This window comes from Gopherus flavomarginatus, chromosome 5 (genome assembly GCF_025201925.1).
Source record: "Gopherus flavomarginatus isolate rGopFla2 chromosome 5, rGopFla2.mat.asm, whole genome shotgun sequence".
NCBI classification, from domain to species: domain Eukaryota; kingdom Metazoa; phylum Chordata; order Testudines; family Testudinidae; genus Gopherus; species Gopherus flavomarginatus.
In genome coordinates this window covers 5912934-5933006 of record NC_066621.1, presented here as the reverse complement: position 1 = coordinate 5933006, position 20073 = coordinate 5912934, and the positions used below count along the sequence as shown (strand labels likewise).

Sequence of the window (20073 nt, the reverse complement as noted above, 5' to 3'; positions counted from 1 at the left end):
GGGCCCTCCCCCAGTTGACCACAGGGCCCACCAGAACCTTCTATGAAGGATTGCCCATAACATGGGGTTACAGGTGGAGGAGGTGGTTGAATCTGAAGACCCCATGGTCAACATCCCTGCTCCAGAGGGACCATCCAGGGTAGCTCTGCCACTAGTAAAAACTATCCAGAGCAATACTAAGACTCTGTGGTAGACCCCTGCCTCAATCCCGCCCACCGCAAAGGGAATAGAGCATAAGTACTTTGTTCCCTCCAAGGGGGTACGAGTACCTGTTCTCTCACCTGCAGCCATGTTCCCTCATAGTATCGGCAGTGAATGAGAAAGAGAGATGAGAGCATCAAGGGCTGGCCCCTAAATCCAAGAAGTCTAAAAGGATGGACCTTTTTGGCAGGAAAATCTATGCAACTTGTGGGCCTCCATGTTGAAGTTTAAGTTACTGATTCCACCAGATTCCAAAGCCAAGTTCTCGACTATCATTGATGAAGGGAAACAGTGGCGTGAACCTCCCTCCAGGCTTCATTGGACTCGGCTGCCCACACCCATTCCTCAGGAGTAGCCACGAGGAGGAGCTCAAGGCTACAGGCATCTGGGTTGCCCCTGGAGCTGCAGCAAACCCTGCAGGACCTACCGTTCGAAGGCGCAGGGTTATTTTTGGAGCAAACAGACTCCAAGCTGCACAGTCTAAAAGACTTCTGGGCGACTGTGAAGTCATTAGGTATGCACACCCTGGCAACCCTGTTGTATGCCCTTCACCCGTCCCTCATGTGCACAAGACACTTCTCAGGATCCGCAGGGACAGAGTGGAGGTAATTCTGGTGGCCCAGGGTGGCCCTGACAACACTGGTACACCACGCTCCTGGAGTTGACAGTGGACACTCCAATCAAGTTACCGCTGCATTCCGATCTTACCACTCAGGACTACGGTTGTCTTCACCACCTAGATCTCCAGTCCCTCCATCTCATGGCCTGGAAGCTTCATGGTTTAACCCCATGGAGCTTCTGTGCTCAGAACCAGTAAGGGAGGTCCTACTTGGCAGTAGGAAACCATCTACTAGGGCCACACATCTAGCTAAGTGGAAAAGGTTCACTTGCTGGTGTGCCCAGCCGTGTACACCTCCACTACTGGCATCTATACACTCATTCTAGAGTACCTTCTGTGCCTGAAACAACAAGCACTGGCAGCATCATCCATCAAAGTACATCTCGCTGCTATCTCAGCCTTCAACCCAGGAGCATCCGGCTGATCCTTATTTGCTAACCCCATGGTAGGCTGTTTCCTCAAGGGTTTGGGACTCCTACATCCTCAGACCAGACAGCCTGTCCCAGTGTGGGACCTCAGTCTTGTCCTCTCCAAATTAATGGGTCCCCCTTTTGAGTCAATAGCGACTTGCTCCTTTCTCTATTGTGAAAGGTGGCCTTCTTGGTGGCCATCACATCAGCTTAGGAGGGTGTCAGAGCTAAAGGCCCTTACCTCCGCTCCACCCTACATGGTCTTCCACAAGGATAAGGTGCAACTCAGGCCTCACCCTGCCTTTCTTCCCAAGGTAATGTCACTCTTTCATACTAGCCAAGACATTTTTCTCCCTGTGTTCTATCCTAAGCCTCATGCCAGTAGTCGAGAGCAGAGGCTACACTCATTGGATGTTCGGCAGGTGCTAGCATTCTACATCGAGCGCACTAAGCCATTCAGGAAGTTAAACCAACGGTTCATGGCGGTAGCAGACCAGATGAAATGACTCCCGGTCTCATCTAAAAGAATATCTTCCTGGATCACGTCCTGCATCTGCATGTGCTACGAGCTGGCCAAGAGCCCAGCCTTGGCTGTTACGGCACACTCCACGAGGGCACAGGCCTCATCAGCGGCGTTCCTGGCCCAGGTCCCAATACAAGAAATGTGCAGGGCAGCAACGTGGTCCTTGGTGCACATGTTTACCTCTCACTATGCTATCACCCAACACACCAGACATGATGCAGCATTTGGCAGAGTGGCGCTCCAGTCAGCGATTCCTTAACTCCGACTCCACCTCTGGGATAGAGCTTGGGAGTCACCTGATTGGAATCAATGTGAACAAGCACTCGAAGAAGAAAAAACAGTTACTCATCTTCTCGTAAATGTTCTTTGAGATGTGTTGTTCACATTCATTCCAATATCCACCCTCCTTCCCCACTGTCTCAGTAGTCGGCAAGAAGGAACTGAGGAGGCACCAGGTCAGCAGGGTCATATATTGAGCGCCCCTCTCCATGGATCACCACCTTGTAGTGGGGGAGAGGCTTGCGTGTCTCAATGACCCCAAGAGCGATGCTGCCTGGAGTCGTACTCCCCTAGGGTCACCCATGGCAGAACGGTCAAGGGCTAGGTTCCAGACCAAGTGTGATCCAAGAAGTCGCTAACAGAAGAGCAGACGGAGGATAACTGCACAATGGAGGTGAAACTGTTGTGTAATGTTACAACGTCTGTGAAGGTGGATGAAGGCTGCAGCAGATAGAGGATCTCCAATTGTCATGGTGTTCATGCCATTGGTTTCAAGTAAAGAAGTCCCACACAGGCATCGTCCAGTTTTTGGGAAAATTACATTTGCACAAGTCTAAAGTCTGGTGGTGATCTGCGATGGGAACAGAACAGTGAAATCCAGAAGTTCCTAGTCACAGACTGACACATAGGTGGTGGGTGTGTGGTACAGTCGTCTTGCTCGAGGATTGAGGCGGGTCGAGCATCTCAGCAGCTGCACCCACAACTGAGCAGTCCTTTTTAGGATCCACTCTGCTCCCCCCACATGGGGAGAAGGTTAGAAAAGGTACCCTAAAAATAGTCTTGCCTCTGTTTTTCCTGGCTGGATAGCCACATCCAGCAGGATCACCACTTCAGCGGTCAAAAATGTAAGAAACTTTTCAACTTTGGAACTTGAAACATACATACCCTGATGGACAACTCAAACAACGACCAACCAGAGCGACGTACAGCCATTATTGCTCGTGAATTGAGTCAGTTTAACATCGATATTGCTGCTTTGTCCAAAACTAGAAGAGCTGATGAAGGATAGGTGAGGGAGGAGAAAGGAGGATACACACCTACTTCTGGAAGGGAAAGTCTATAGATGAACCCCGATTGCATGGAGTGGACTTTGCTATAAATAACAAGCTCGTAAGGTGCCTCTCTGAGGTACCAGTTGGCATCAATGAGCAGTTTATGACACTCCAATTGAGGCTCACCAAAAATCAACACGCAACTATTGTGAGCACCTATGCACCAACACTGGATGCCGATGAGAATGTAAAGGAAGATTTTTATTCTCAGTTGGAAACCATTTTATCGGAGACCCCTACAGAAAACAAGATCATCCTTCTAGGGGATTTCAATGCATGTGTTGGACGAGACTCAGACCTGTGGAAAGGAACAATCGGGAAAGAAGGAGTTGGCAAAAGCAATTCAAAAGGAATTCTGCTCCTGACCAAGTGTGCTGAACATGAAGTTATTATTATGAACACTCTTTTCCGACAAAAGGAAAAGTTCAAAATATCTTTGAGACATCTTTGGTCAAAGCCCTGGCATCTCCTCGACTACATCATAGTTCATGCCCAAGATAATAGTGATGCACTTCTCACAAGAGCAATGACAAGTGCTGATGACTGTTGGATGGATCATCACCTTATTCGATCCACAATGAAAATTAAGATCGCTCCCAAATGGAGGCTGCAAAAGAAGCAGGTCAGGCGCAAGCTGAAGGTTCAAGATTTGAAGGACCCTATTAAGTATGACCACTTCCAAGCAGTCTTAGAAGAAAAGCTTCCATCAAAGTTTCTGGGAGAAACTGAGGAACATTGGAGCCAGTTGAAAGCAGTAATCATCAGTGCCTGTGAGAAAACCATAGGCTACCAAACCAGAAAACATCAGGATTGGTTTGACGAGAATGATGCCGAAATTGAGGAACTCATCAATGAGAAGATAATGGCATTTCGTGCTTGGCAGAATGACATAAATTGTAATATAAAGAGGCCCATGCCAAGGCGAGAGCGGAAGTACAACGTAAAACCAGAGAACTTAAGAACAAATGATGGACTGAGAAAGCGCAAGAACTCCAACATCTCGCAGACATCCACACTACATGTGGTTTCTTTAGTCACCAAGGCTGTTTATGGGCCAATTTGTCATGGCATGAATCCTCTTCACTCTAAGGACGGAACCACACTTTTGAAGGACAACAAAGCCATCAATTTTCACTGGAAAGAACATTTTGAAGATCTCTTTAATCGTAATTCTGTGGTTGCAGATGAAGTCTTTGAGCAAATCCCTTAATGACCATTTAGGGATGAGCTCAGAGACCCCCTCAATTTGTATGAGGTACCACAGTGCCATCAAGCAGATGAAGAACAACAAGGCAGCAGGTCTAGATGGGCTCCCCATTGAAATCTTTAAAAATGGTGGACCAGAGTTAATTCGGCAGCTTTACCTGCTTATCCTTAAAATCTGGATAAAGGAGGATATAGGGGATAAAGTAGATTGTGGAAATTATTGTGGTATCTCCCTCCTAGCCATTGCAGGCAAAATTCTGGCATGGATCCTTACAACCTGCCTTCTGCCACTTTCAGAAAAAATTTTACCAGAGTCACAGAGTGTTTTCTGACCATGCCGTGGAACTGCGGATATGATCTTCACAGCATAGCAGCTGCAAGAAAAGTGTCGGGAGCAAAACCAACGACTGTACATGGCTTTTATTGATCTAACTAAAGCCGTTGATTCAGTGAGTCACTGTGCCCTCTGGACTGTACTTTCTAAGATTGGACATCCTGATAAATACATCAATGTCCTACAATTGCCTCATGATAACATGAAAGCGACTGTTCTGAGCAGCACTGGCTCCCTGTTTCAAAGTACAAACAGAAATCAAACAGGGCTGCATCATCGCTCCACCCACGTTTGTGGTTTTTATTGCTGTCATTCTTTACCCAATTGCTGGGAAGTTTACAGCTGGCATGAAAATCATTTACAGAATGGATGGAAAGCTGCTCAGGCTTAGCAGGCTGAAAGCCAAGAGTAAGATTTTTACATCATCTATTGTGGAACTTCAGTATACTGATGACAACGCAATCTTTGCCCACTCTGAGAAAGATCTTCAAACTATCCTGAATGTGTTTGCTGACACTTCCGCATGTCTTGGTTTCACTCTTAAAATCAATGAGACTAAAGTGCTCTATCAGCCCTCTCCAGATGAGGTATTATATGCCCCATCTATCAAAATCACTGGAGTGGCACCAGAGAATGTCGATCATTTCCTCTACCTTGGAAATCATCTTTAATCTAAGACAGATATTGATGCAGAAATTCAGCATCTCCTGATGTAGCTTTTTCTCATTTACAGCACAGGGTTTTTGAAGATCAGGACATTGGAACAGACCCAAGCTTCCTGTTTATCAAGCCATTATTCTCCCAACACCTTTGCATGGGTCCGAAACTTGGACAACCTATAGACACCACTTGAAAGTCCTTGAGAGGCACCATCAATGCTGCCTTCATAAGATCCTGAAGATCAAATGGGAAGACAGCCGTGCCAATATTAGTGTCCTGGAAGAGGCAAAGACCACTAGTATTGAGGCAATGATCATCCATCAGCAGTTCCACTGGACTGGTCATGTTGTCCAGCTGCCAGACCATCACCTCCCAAAACAGGTCCTGTTCTCTCAGCTGAACGAAGGGCACCATAACGTAGTTGGACAACGGAAGCATTATAAGGACTTGCTGAAGGACAACCTAAAAAAATCTAATATTGACATTGATACTTGGGAGACACTTGATACTTGGGAGTGAAGTCCTATGTGATGGTCCCCTGCATTTTGAACTTGCCGAAGAGGACAAGAGGTGCAGGATGAAGGAGAGACTGGCTCCCAGTCATGGTCAGCAGCCTCCTGCTGAGCCTGAAAACATCTGCCCTCATTGTAACAGAGCTTGTGGTTCAAGGATTGGCCTTATTAGCCACCTGAGGACCCATAACTCCCATGGAAAATGATCATACTTGGTAATGAGTGATTGCCCATCATCATCATCATCATCATATTGAGCACCCTGAAGGTGCCACTCCAGGGGGCTCCACAGCTGACTCGACGGGAGCTGCTAAGGGAAAACTTTCCGACAACTGTGCAGCTGGTGTGCGCACACCTGATTGGAATGGACGTGAACAACACATCTCAAAAAACAACAGTTATGAGAAGGTAACTGTTTTTCCTCCCGAATGACTGCGGCTACGTCCATGGAAGCTGCCTTGCAATAGCTGTGTCTGCGCTGGGGGTTTTGTCAGCAGAGCTACACTGGTCAGGGCTGTGGTTTCTTCACCCCCGTGACCTGTGTCGCTGCATTGATCCAGAGGGTGGGGGTGACGGCATGAATGAACCTGAGATGAAGAGAACACGTTTCCCTTTGACAAGGGTAAGAGCTATGCCTGTCTCCTTGCTAGCAGCCCTCCACACAGCTGCTGGCTGTGAGGCCCTCCCTGCATGAAGGAGCAGGGCCCACCCACGTTTGTCAGATGGCCCTGTCTCAAGAGAGAGCCTATGTACTAAGAGGGGATGTCTGCTAGTGTGGCTTGGCCAGGCCCTGGCTGGAGAACTGAGGAAGAGGGGGACATGCCTCTCTGCTCTGCTGCCTCGGAGTCTCTTGCTAGTTTCAGACCTCCCCTCCCCATTCCTGGGGGTTCTTAGGAGGGCAATGCAGAATGGGAGCCGGGAGGCAGCAGAGGGGGACACTGCGGGGGACGGGACAGGGCACTCTCAGAGACTCTGAGTCCCCTGCAGGACACCCAAGATGGCCCCCATCCTTAGGACACTTGCCCTGTCCCCATCCCACACTGGTGCAAGGCATGTGCCCCTCATTCCCTGACTGCATGGGGTCTACATTCCCTCACGAACCCACCCCTTGGAGCTCCCTGGGGTTGGGCAGATCCCCAGGAAGCTCTCTGTAGGCTAGCTCCCAGTTGTGGCTTGCTAAGGACATGGGTGGGGGGTGAAGGAATGGGTGGATACCCCAGTCAGAGCAGGCCTGCCACAGCTCCCAGGCACTGGGGGCTCTGTCCCTGGGCTCAAACCCTCTGCCCCTGCTGTTTGTCTGCTCCCAGAAGAGCGTCTGTGGGAGCGTAAGTGTCACCAGCACAGTCCTGGGCCTGAGCGCCTGTGGAAGGCCCAGCAGCCCCAGCCCCTGCTTATCACCATGCTGACCCCGCCGCAGCCCCAGAGACCCGCCGACGCCTTGCCCATCAGAGAGCACCTCCTGCCCTTCCATTTCCAGCTGGACGGAGAGCCCCACGGCAGTCAGCATGCAGGTGATTGTGGGGAATGGGCTGGTGCCACCGGGGGGAGTGCCCTTCTGCAGGAGGGCGGCGCACTCAGGGCAAAGGGATAGGCCAGGTACCTGCCATGGTCCACGGTTGCCTCCCTGTCCCCCATCTCAGATCCTGGCAGAACTGGGCTGTTCCTGGGAAATTCCCCCCTCCCCGAGCCCTCAGTGCCTGGCAGAGCTCGGCTGTTCCTGGGAAATTCCTTCCTCCCCTCAGTGCCTGGCAGAGCTGGGGTGTTCTATGGAAATCCCATACCCCCCTACCATGAGGATGGTGGTATATGGGCCCTATTCATAGATGCTGGAACAAGGGGTGCTGGGGGTGTGACCACACCCCTGGCTTGGAGTGGTTTCCATCATACACAGGGTTTACAGTTTGGTTAAATGTTTCTCAACACCCCCACTATACAGATTGTTCCAGCACCGCTGGCCCCATCCCTGCTGCAAGGTAAACATGGTGACCTCACCCCCATGGGATCCACCTGGTTCCCACTAGGGGTAGCCAGTGGGTGCAAAGTGTGCGTGAGGAGTCTCTGTGCCGTCAGGGAGGGAGCTGATGATCTGTGGTGGGGGAAGGGAGAGGAATCTCTCCAGTCATGAATCTCTCCAGGCATGGGGGTCACCTCCCCCCTCCCCTACATCATGGCCCTTCAGGCCCTGCTCCCGTGGAGCCGCACCAAGGGCCAGAGCAGGGGTTGCTGGAGCCTGTTGCTTCTTAGTGCTCTGACCTTTGCCTCTCTTCCGTCCCCAGGCAGCTCAACGTTGGCGCATTCTGCATCCACGGTTGGAACCAGCCCATGCAGGTACCGTGCTGGGGCCCGCGCCCCCTCACCCAGCCAGGGCTCCCTACTCTGGCGGGGTAGGTGTGCAGAATGGAAGGGAGGGGGTACTTGGGACGGAGCCCAGCTGCAGCCCTAAGGGGGTCTGACAGCTCAGCACATGCAGTGGCCCCACTACTACCCCCAGCTTCTGCAGCCCTAGGGAGCACCCCTGCCTGCTTTGCTCTGCAGGGACCCATCTCCAGTGGGGCTTCTTTGGCTCTGCAGCTGAGAAGGCAGGACCAGAGCAGTCAGTGACCAGGGAATGGGACACTCTGAGCCTTCGACTGGCATGGAGGCTCCATAAAGAAACAGCCCAAGGGTCTCTGTGGGCATACATGCCTCTGCGTGCAAAGGCGGGAGGGGGATGTAAATGGCATGGTCGAGGGGTCGGTCCAGCCACAGATCCTTCAGGAACTGGAAATCCAGGCCGAGCAAAGCCAGCGAACCTCAGTCAGTGACATCCAAAGTGGAACTTAGCTCATGGGGGGGAGGTGGGGCTGAGCAGCAGATAGCTCAGGGCAGAAAAGCTCCCAAGAGGCAGTTCTTCTTTGAGTGGTTACAGACATGTTTCCACTCAAGTGCATGAGTGCCCAGCACACCAAAGCCGTACCAGTACCTACTGGGGTGGCACATGCACCCTGTCCTTCCTCAGGGCCCCTCCTGAGGCTATATAAGGGCAGTGCCCACCTCCCACACTCAGTTCCTTCTTGCCACTCACAGCCTGATTCGCAGTTCCTCATGCTTATTGCACTACAGCGAGATCATTCTCTGTGCTTTGTAAATAGTTTTAGCCCTGTTAGCTAGCTAGTTAGGGTTAGTAGTTCCATGAGCGATTGGTTAGTTAGTAAGCCTGGCGCTATGCTTTCACCGAATTTTAAGCACTGTCCTTCACGTGGCTGTCCCACCTAGTGACCACCACATTCAGTGCTCGTTGTGCCTGGGAGAGGGGCATAGGAAAGAAAAGTGTTGGTTGCCGGAGACCTAAGCCTGAAGTAACACCTCAAGGAGCAACTCCAGGAGGATCTGGGAGCTTGCACAGCTCACCTGGCCCCACAAACTACGTCAGAGCTAGCGCCAATTTCTGATAGACAGCCAGACTCAGGTTCTTCTCCACGGGGAAGGGACCATTCTCCTTTCTGTGATCCCCAAGGAAGAGAGTTCACAAAACTAGTCAGAGCCATTCCGGGGCTCAGAGAGACTCTTCCTTCTCTTCTAGGAGGAGTGTGGGGCATTAGTGTCCAAAATAGAGCAGGACGAGGACCGTCTACCCACTCCCCAGTAGTGAGAAGTGAACTGACCAGTACCATACTGTCCATTCTGCAGGACGTCTGTTGAGTCCAGTGCCAGAACATTGGCACTGACAGTATTGATCACAGGTTTTTCAGGCAGCAGCTGATTTACTCTGCCTCTCTGTCCCAGATTCACCTCTGATACAGGAGTCCTCAGCTGAGGGGATGCCCCCTGCAGTCCTGGGCCAGTGTGGGTTGGTTGCTTTGGACTATGGACAGTTACTGGCTTCTCCCTTGTTACCAGTTAAGAAGCCCACCAAGGAAGTGGATCTGGTCCCAGCATCAGCACCAAGACATCTAGCTTGGGTACCGATATTGGTTTTGGCTCCGACGATAGCTCTAGTCCCAGTCTCCACACCTTCAGTAACGAGCCATTCTTTGGCTAGGGTACCGACCTCTGCATAGAACCGACAGCCTTTCTAGTACTGCATTTTAGTGCAGCCTCAACTTCCCAAGCAGTACACATGGCACTTACTACTGTATCATCCTTGGTACTGGTCCAGTCCCCTTACTGGACCTCAAACAGATCAGGGTACTTGGTGGGCTTCTCAGGTTTAGCTCATCTGTTGACTATTTGGGAGGTTCCTTGTAATCAGGCTCAGAATCCTTCTCTCTCTCTTCCATCCCCTTCCCCCAGAAGATCAGCAGCATTACCAAGAGAACATCGTTCCCTCAGCAGGGACACGAGTTCTTGGCCTGGTACATACTGGCTTCCTGTACCACATTAATTTCCTCTCTGGCCTTGGAGTGCCCACTGCTCTTCAAGATCTCAATCATCAGCTCACTCCAGAGCCAGGATGTGGAATCCTTCTGTTCTCTCATTTCCTGGCCCACCGAGACTGGAGACAAACTGATACGGCTCCCACTGAGTCTACTACAGCAGAGTGATCCTTTATCACAGGGACAAGCCTTACCATAGGGGAGTCCATCTGTTCCACTTCCTGTCATCCTCCTCACCAGACGATTCCACCAGAATACTTTAAGTCTCACCAAGACTCCTTAAGGAGGATGACTACAGCCTTGGGCATCCAAGAAAACACCAATAAATTGGTGGATATTCTCCAGCCCCTGCAAGCGCAGCCCTCCCTATAAGTGATGCTGTTTCGGAGCCCGCAAAGTCCTTGTGGCACATGCCAGTTTCCTTACCTCCCACAGCAAAGCACACAGACAAGTGGTATTATGCCCCCAAGCAAGGATTTGAGTGTTTCTACTCTCGTCCAGCCCCAAACTCCTGTGTGGTAACTGCTGCAAATGAGAGATTGTGACGGGGTGTGTGTGTGTATGTGCGTGCAAGTCTTTCATACAAAGAAAAGGGGACCAAGAGAGCTGGTTTAATGGGGAGAAGATTTATTCTACCTCCTCGCTACTCATGCACATTGCTAATGAGCGGATGCTTTTTTCTAAATACGATTTTGCAAACTGGGATGCACTGTCCCAATTTACTGATGAGTTGCTGGAGGATGCCAAGGAGGAGTTTAAGGCATGCCTGGCAGACGGTCGTCTAGTGGCTAAGATGTCACTACAAGCGGCGCTCGATGCAGCAGACGTTTCCTCCAGGATTATGGCTGCAGCTATAAGAATGAGAAGAGCTTCTTGGCTGGAGAACTCTGGGGTAGCTCCCGACATCCAACAGAATATAGAAAACCTCCCCTTGGCAGGGTGGTTCTCTCTTTTCTGAAAAAAACTGATGAAACTACATTCTTGTAAGGACTCTTGAGGTTCAGTGTGTTCACGGGGAGTCAGAGTCTATACCCCAGCCATTAAGAGACGGCATTAGAGGGAATAGCAACAATACCATCAGTACTCCCACTGGGATTCCAGGCAGCAAGACCTTTCCAAGAGGAGGCACAAATCACAGAGGAGAAGGTCCTCTGGTTTTACCTCTAAACAGGTGGCTCATCCCCATCAGCTTAGGGCAAACAGACCATTTGACTCACATCTCTAAGTCAGCATTCCAGCCGTCAGTGATCTTCCAATCATATCTCCCCCCCACCTCCCCTTGGTGACAGGCTGTACTACTTCCACTCTGCTTCGGACGCAATAGCCACAGATAGATGGGTTTTAAAGCACTGTGGGACTGGGATATGGTGTCCAATTCCTAACCATCCCGTCCTCCTGCCCCATCCCTTTTCAGGGACCCATTTCATAGGCACTGCCTCTTCAAGAGCTTTAGACTCTATGTGCTTCAAAGGCCATAGAAGATGTTCCCCTCCAACACTGGGGGAAAGGGGTTCTGCTTGTGTTACTTCCTGATCCCCAAGTCCAAGGGAGGGCTGACACCTATACTCGACCTCCAAGGTCTCAACAAGTGCATCAAATATATGAGATTTGCATAGTCACCCCAGCAACAGTTCTCCCCTCGTTGGATCGTGACAGGTTTGCTGCCCTCCATTTTCAGGACGCTTGTTTCCATGTAAAAGTGTCCCCAAGATAATGGAAGTGCCTCAGATTTGTAGTGGCAGATCAACATTATCAATACGCTATATAGTAGCACCTCTGAATTATGAACACCAGAGTTACAAACTGATCCGTCAACCACACCCCTCATTTGGAACTGGAAGTACACAATTAGGCAGCAGCAGAGACCAAAAAAGAAAAGAAAACCCAATACGGCACAGTACTTTGTTAAACGCAAACTACTAAAAAAAAAAAAAAAAGGAAAGCAGCATTTTTCTTCTGCATAGTAAAGTTTCGAAGCTGTATTAAGAATGTTTAGTTGTAAATTTTTGAAAGAACAACCAGAACGTTTTGTTCAGCATTACGAACAACCTCCATTCCTGAGATGTTAGTTACTCTGAGGTTCTACTGTATTCCTTTTTGGCCTGTCCTCAGTCCCGGCTGTATTCACCCAGTGCATGACTGCAGTGATGTCCCATCTCAGGAGAATGGGGATTTGGGGCTTCCCTTACTGGACAATTCGCTAGTGAGGGGCAAGTCTGAACACCAAGTCCTCCATCACGTCCAATTCAGACTGTGTCTCTTCGATCAACTGGGGCTCATCTTCAACAAAGGAAAGTCTACATTACTTCCAGTCCAAAAAATTGAGTTCATTGGGGCCCTACTAGACTCTACAAGTTCAAGGGCCTTTCTCCCTCATAAGTGGTTTCAAACAATTTGTCACCTATGTCTGTCCCTCAAATCTCACTACTCAACCACAGCTCATGTATGTTTGGGGTTGCTAGGCTACATGGCATCATGTACTTATGTAGTTCAACCTGTGAGAGTGTGCCTGTTGAAACCGGTTTCTCTCACACATTGTCAGTCTAGTCCAACAGCCTAGTCTGAGTGCCTCCAGTGGTCCTGCAGTCGTTAGAGCGGTGGACAGATCAGAACAATGTATGTGAGAGAGTTTTTCACTTGTCCTTTACTGACCAGGACCATAGTTACTGATGCCTCGACGATAGATTGGGGAGTGCATTTGGAGTCTTTGAGGACAGAACAGGAAGCATCATTATATATTAAGGTCCTTGAACTTTGAGTGATTTACAATGTGTGCCGGGTTTTCTCTCTCTCACATCAGGGGCACGTCTGTTTATATAAATCTTGACAATACCACTGCAACGTAGCGTGTGAACAAACCAGTTCAACAAACCACTTCAATCAGTTCTGTTGGGAAGTGATAAAGTTTTGGCACTTTTACATCAAGAAAGACATTACTGCAGCTGTCTACGTTCCAGGTGCACAGAATCAATTGGCCAATCAGCTCAGCAAGAATTTCTCCAAGAATCATGAGTGCTTTGTGAAGAGCAGCATCCTGAGGTCCATCTTCAGGGACTGGAGCTTTCCATCTGTCAACGTATTTGCAACAAAAGACAAGAAGTGCTGTCAGTTTTACTCTAGAGCAGGTCACAGTCCAGGTTCTCTGACCAATGCCCTCAACTGAATTGGGGGATCAGCCTTCCCCCAATTCTGCTTGTCCCTCAGGTCATTCTCAAAATGAAGCTGGATCAGGCCAAACAGATACTCATTGCACCAGCCTGGCCTAGACAATGTTGGTTCTCTGGCCTTCACAGGCAATTGGTCCACTGTCCTGTGCCTCTTCCACTCTTCCTGGACCTACTGTCTCCACACCAAGGCCAGTGTGGCATCCAAGTCTTGGTAGTTTGCATCTCATGGTATGGATGCTGCATGGTCAGATTAGGTGGAAAAGAACTGTTCAGAGGCAGTGCAACAGGTTCTGCTAATAGTACGAAGCTATCTACTAGATCAGCCTCTTTGGCCAAGTAGAAACGCTTTTTGGGTTTGTCACTGACTCGGGGAATTCGATTGGCAGCAGCGTGGATTCAGAACATTTTAGGTTACTGGTTACATCGTAAACCATGGGGCCTGCTCTCAAGCATTGAGGGTCAACTTGGCACAAATCTCAGTGTTTCATCCCCTGATCCACGGGCAGTCGGTATTTTCCAACCCCATGCTTGTTAGATGCCTGCAAAGTGTTGTTTGCCTCTTCCCACCTACAAAGAAACTTAACACTGTGCTTGCTGCCCTTACAGGGCCGCTATTTGACCCTCTAGCAACCCATACTCTGTCCCTCCTTTGCCAAAAGACATCTATCTTATTGCTATAACATCAGTGAGGAGGGCAAGTAAACTCAGGCCCTAATGGCAGGACCTCCAGACACTCAGCTAGTGAAAGATAGAGGAGCTTGAAGGCCACATCCAAAATGTTTGTCTAAAGTGGTTTCAACACATCACCTTAACCAAACTATTCAGTTGCCTGTATTTTTCCTTAACTGCACTCCAATGCAGATGACCATCGCCTTCATATGTTGGATGTAAGATGAACCTGGCTTTCTGTCTGGATGGGAATAAGCCAGTTTGATTATCACCCTGGCGTGCTGTCTCCTGTGCAGACCAGATGGCATTTCTCAGGGTTATTCCCATATTAGATATATGCAGGGCTGCGACTGAGTCTTCCGTGCCCAGCTTTACCAAACTACACGGTCAGGACTGCTTCTAGGGTGGAAGTGAGCTGTGGAAGAGCAGTTCTGCAGTCACTATTTAAATAGACGCCGAGCCAGTATGGCTTGCAAGTCACACTAGCAGACTCCACATCTGCAACCACTGGAAGAAGAAATGGTTACTTACGTTTACAGTAACCGTTGTTCTTTGAGAGGTGGGTGCAGTCGTGTACTCCACGACCTGCCCTTGGTCCCTCTGCATCGGAGTCTCCAGACAAACGAATGCCAGTGCGAAGGAACTGACGGCGGCTGGGGTGGGGTGGGGTGGGGTCCTGAGGGTGCCAGCAGTACCCCAAGGGGCATTGCTACACAGAGTTCTCTGGCTTCGGTGCACTGGGCATGCCCTCCTGAGTGGAATGCGTGTCTGGCCCCACTCCTTGGAGAACAGTGGCCACAGTGCAGATAAGGAACTGTTTTCCCTGTAAGCCAGCAGGAGCTGGGAAGGGGATCGAAGTGCCCTGGATACTGGGCTTCAGTTTTCCGTGGGCGTATGCAAAACCCTAAGAAAATCAGGTCATTTGCGGGAGCTGGATCCTGGGAGCCCCTTAGCCAAATGACCCCAAATTTGCAGCATAAACTCTACCCCGACTCCTAAGTGGGCATGGCAGCTTTCAAGACAATCTGAGCATGTGTGTGGATTGTAGAATAAACAGCCCAGGGCTTTTAACAGCCAGCTGTAACTGTAGGGATCCCAGTGACTCCTAGACCAGGCTGCCATGCCAGTGGGGGTGATCTTGCAGCACCGCCTACTGACCTGTGCTCTAATGGGTGAAATCTGGGGGAGCCCTGCCTGAGGCAGCCCTGGGTTAGGCTAGGGACCCTTCTCCCTGGGGAGCTTTCTGGGAAGGGGGGGCTGAGCCCTCCCACTGTGACTGATGGCTCCGATATGCCTCCTACCTCTGCAGCCCACAGTGGGAATGGGGACCCCCCCGATGCACCAGTGTAAGGGGGGAGTGGAGAGGCAGCGTTCAGTGGTATGAGCACAGAACAGCTCATTACACTTCCCCACGGAGCCACATTGCAGGGGAAGAGGGTCGGCCTAGACTGAGGCACTTCCCCTCTGAGCCTCAGCTTCCTGCTCCAGGGGGTGCTCACTCTCTGCCCCGCTATCTCCAGAGGGATGGGGCTCTCCCCACAGGAGCCCCTTCCCTCCGGCTCAGCAGCATTGCCAGGTAACAGCTGGACAGGGCTGGGAAGGGCCATTGCCCGGCCTGTGACAGTGACACGGACACCACAGGGTCTTCCTGGGAGCGGGGAAGTGTTGGGGAGACACTGGCCCTGGGGGCTGTGGGAAGAGCGAATCTGATGGAGAGATAGCGACCCAGGGTGGAAAGGGAATGGGGCAGGGATGGGCAGAGCCCTGGAGTTGTCTGGGAAATGAGGCAGGGGATGGGGTGGCAAGGGAGCTTGTGGGAGGCCGGAGGAAATGGGGACAGCAGTCCTTGGAGGGAAGGAAGTAGGGGCATGATGGAGCTGGCGAGAGGCTCGGGGTGAGCACCCAGATGGGAGGGGGCACAAGGGACTGGAGAGAGAGCAGCTTACAGGGAAAGGAGAAAGGTAAGAGGTTGATGGGGTGGGCCGGAGGTGGGGAATATGGCAGAGAGGATGGGCTCAGACCCAGCAGCCAGGTAGCCCCAAGGCCTGAGTGAGACCAGCGATGTCTGTCCCTTAGGTCTGTGTGGTGGGGCCCCGAGCAGCCCGCTGTGACTCTACTGCTGAGCAGAAACCTCTTCCCGAGACCCCAGCTCCCTGGCCGGAGAGCGCCCGTTGGACCCCACACGCTGAAGCGGAGTCAATTGCAGCACCTTCTGCCTCCCAGACAAGTGACGTGGAGCCTGCTGGAGTTCCAGCCCCCCTGCGCAGAGCCAGAGAGACGCAAGAGCCCCTCCTGGCCCCAGTAAGGGGCTGCAGGGCTGGGGCTCTCCCTGCCAGAGCCCCCTCCCTCCTGCTTGGCTGCATTGGCAGGCTCATTAAAGGGCTTTGGAACAGTCAGCCGGGCTCCCTCCCTGAAAGGGGCTGTGAAGAGCAGCGGGGGCAGGACCCCTCTGATGACTGGCTCCGAGAGCTGCCGGCGGTGGGCAGGGGAGCCCACAGGCTGCTCACGGCTCCAGTGGATGGGATGGCTGTTCAGAGTGCAGGCCGACTGCGCCACGAGCGTTGCACCCTGGCCTTTCCTTGTGCTGGCACAGAACCCAAGCCAGCTGGCCTGCGGCAAGTAACATGCACACGGCTGTTAACAGCCCACAGGCTGGGAGGGCAGCTGTCAGCCCACGGCCTCAGCACCGACTGGCTGCGTTTGTCACTCGCTGCCCTGGCCCTGTCTTCCGTGGGGTGTTGGCTCCATCTGGCCCAGCCCATCAGCACTATGGCCTTGGTCCCCCCATTCCCTGTTCTGCCACCTCCAGGGCCAGGCCTCTGACTCGCAGTTCTCCCTCTCCACTCCCACCCACCACACTGCACACAGCTACGGGTGACCAGGGGCACGTGGCATGGTGCCATCGGGCAGCCCTGATTACTAAAATATCTCCTGTGCTTTCTCAAAGCGCTGCTGCAGCGAGGCAGCCGGGGCAGCTCGAGTCAAAGCCAAAACGTCCCTGGAGAAACCGGGAGCAGGGTGTTATTTCAGCAGGGCCAGGGCAGGCCTGGTAGCCAGCAGTAACCCGGTCAGGTTCATTCATAAGAGAGGCCGGAGGTCACTGCAGGCTGGTCATTCTTGCAGACGGCCTCAAGCTGGGCTCTTCTCAGGGCTGTGTGGAGAAGGGGCAATTGGCCTTAGGGTGACCAGACGTCCTGATATTATAGGGACAGTCCCGATATTTGGGGCTTTGTCTTATATAGGTGCCTATTACCCCCCACCTCCTGTCCTGATTTTTCATAGCTGCTGTCTGGTCACCCTAACTGGCCTCCAAAGCGCCTCTGACGGTGCACAGATGGGGCCCCCCATCCCCCTGCTGGCTGTGTGGGAGGCATTGCAGGGCTCACAAGGAGCAGGACTGTGCCCCCCTCAGGTGGAGGAAAGGGAAGTGGCCGAGGAAGATGCCCCTTCCCACACACCTAAGGGCCATGAGGGGCTGCCCACCTGCAGCTGCGGTGAATGCCCAGGAACTGGCCTCTCCCCTCCCACAGACCTTGGGGAGCGAGAGCTTCCAAATTCGAGCTCTTGAGAAAGCAAGGAACTGCCTAGACAAAACGGCAGGAGCTGTGGGGGTAGGGATGGGGCGTCACCCGGCAGAGGCACCTCTGACACGGAGCCTCCAGGAACGTGGGTGCTACGAAAATAAACAGCACCTGCCTCACAGCAACCCAGGCCCCTGTGGCTGGGCCTGGCCAAGGCTGAGCTTGGCGGGGTCGCAGGGACCCCCACAGTTACAGCTGGCTGTTAAAAGCCAGGGGCTGTGCCCCCCAAGGAAGGAGAGGGCTTCCAGGCCCTGCCCTGCCCTCCCCTTGGGCAGCTGAGGACACATGGGAGCCAGGAGTCCCATTAGCCCAGGCACGAGGGGCTGGTGGGGGTGCAGCAGGCAACTGAGACACTGAAGTGGAAGCAGCCACCTCAGGGCAGAGCAGCTGGGGGATCCCACCGGGTGTGATGGATCCTCTGTGCCAAGGGAGAAGCTACATGAATCGCAGCAGGGGCTGATGTGCACAAAGCATCAGGGGCAGGGGGACTGGCTGCAGCAAAAGGCAGCCCCTCCCCCACCTATCCAGCCAGGGCTACAGGGGACCCAGGCCCCCACATCACTCTGCCTCCCCCCACACCTAGCCAGGGCTACAGGGGAACCAGCCCCCCCCATGTCATTCTGTCCTCTCCTCCCCAGCCAGGGCTACCGGGGAGCCACCCCCTCCCCCAGTGACTCTGATCCCCGTTAGGTTTGTCAACTTTTTAATTGCACAAAACCAAACACACTTGCCCCCCCCTTTCCCCGAGGTCCTGCCCCTGCTCCACCCTTCTCTGAGGCCCCACCCCCCTCGCTCAATCCCACCCTCACATTCACTGGACTGGGGCAGGCGGGTGGGGTGCAGGAGGGGGTGCGGGCTCCAGCTGGGGGTGCAGACTCTGGAGTGGGGCCAGAAATGAGGGATTCAGGGTGCGGGAGGGGGCTGTGATGGGTTGAGATCACAGAGACCCCTTGGGCACTGCCAACTGATGTGCTGAGACTATCTCTGCCTCTGCTTTCCCTGCCAGCCTGGGACTTCAGAATCCTGCCTGGTTGTGCCAGACACACTAGCCTGCTACAAAGACAGACCCAGGTCTGAACCACGTCCCACAAACTGCAGGCTTAACTGAAAACAGCTTAAGAAGTGCTCCTGTCTCCAACAGTCAGATGCCCAGCTCCCAATGGGGTCCAAATCCCAAATAAATCCATCTTACCCCCGTCTCAGATCCACCCCCCATGGGCACACGGCTTGGTCTCAGACCCCCTCCCCCCCCCATGGGCAGCACACTCCCTGGTCTCAGATCCTCCCCACATGGACATGCAGCCTGGTCTCAGATCTCCCCTGCGGACACCTGGGGCTACAGGAATTGGCCTTGACCATCCCTGCGCCAAACGGCCCATTTCCCACTGCTACTGAGGAATTATAGAGACACTCTCCTTTTCCCCCAGCGGTCCATGTGACTTCACCCTCCCCTCTGGGGCTCTCAGCACAAGATTCCTTCTTGCTGCTAACAAATCCTGGGAGAGCTTCTGCCACATCAAAAAATCATTCCCCAGTAGAAATGGTGCAAAATTGCGTGCCATTGCTGCAACTGTTAGTTTAGCCTGCAAATCACCAGTTAGCTAAAGGTGCAAGGACTTTGTAACCTCCCACTTTTTCTGGTAACAAATCCTTCTCATGGATCAGGTTCCTCCTGACCACAGAAATTTCTGCACCAGTATCCCTCCAACCTTGGAGCATTTTACCATTAAGCTTAATAGCATGCATATGCTCACTGCTTGGTTGTGTAGAAGCAACCTTTACAAATCCTTTGTGGTAAGAGGCAGTAGCCTGGGATACCCCTGTGCCCTGAGAAGCAGTGTGTTCCCACTCAGCCCAGGCCACTTATTCCTCAGATGCTCAGTGGATTTACAATGATAGCACCTTCTGGGCTCCTCTGCTTGTACAGGAGACTTGGGACGAGTAACGAGGGAATGGAGAAGTGAGTGTCCAACCTCCTTTTTCCCCAAAGGTTAAATGGTGATTCTGCTTTCCACCAACCCTGTACCCCTCTACCAGTGGTTTATGTTTAATTGCAGCTTGTGATTGCTCATAAGACTCTGCAAACTCAGCTAATTCACCCACTGCATCCACCTTTTTGTCCCACAAATACTGTTTTACACCATTACTGCCCATATTCAGGAACTGTTCCTGAGTAACCAAATCACACATTTCTTCAAAGCTTGTAATACCTTTTCCCCTCACTCACTTGTCTAACAAATCTCTCATTTCATTTACATAGGCCACATTACATAATCCAGATCCCCTCTTAAAACTCCTGAATTTTACCCTGTAGGATTCAGGTGTAATCTGGAACTGTTTCAAAACCAGTTCCTTAAATTTACCATAGTTTGAAGCATCAGCAATAAACATCTTATTGAATATGTCCAGAGCTCTCCCAGTGAATTCTGCAACCAAAGTAGTAATTTTTTAATCCTCAGGAATTGCATGGAGAGTGCACAGTCTCTCAAAGGTGATGAAATATTC

At 51.9% G+C, this 20073-nt stretch overlaps 1 protein-coding gene across 11 annotated transcripts in view; it reads left to right on the top strand.

The window, feature by feature from the left end:
• Window positions 1-16383, top strand: part of AGBL2 (AGBL carboxypeptidase 2) — a 46442-nt gene extending 30059 nt beyond the window's left edge. For 8 of the 11 annotated variants that reach the window (XM_050956721.1, XM_050956719.1, XM_050956716.1 and 5 more), the window contains 3 exons: window positions 7104-7307; window positions 8073-8124; window positions 16064-16383. In XM_050956721.1, coding sequence (XP_050812678.1) covers window positions 7104-7307; window positions 8073-8124; window positions 16064-16292 — 485 coding nt within the window. In that variant the 3' untranslated portion in view covers window positions 16293-16383. Of the gene's footprint in view, window positions 1-7103; window positions 7308-8072; window positions 8181-16063 lie in introns of all 11 variants that reach the window. The other 3 variants (XM_050956725.1, XM_050956723.1, XM_050956720.1) reach the window with 2 other exon arrangements.
• The last annotated feature ends 3690 nt before the right edge of the window (window positions 16384-20073 follow it).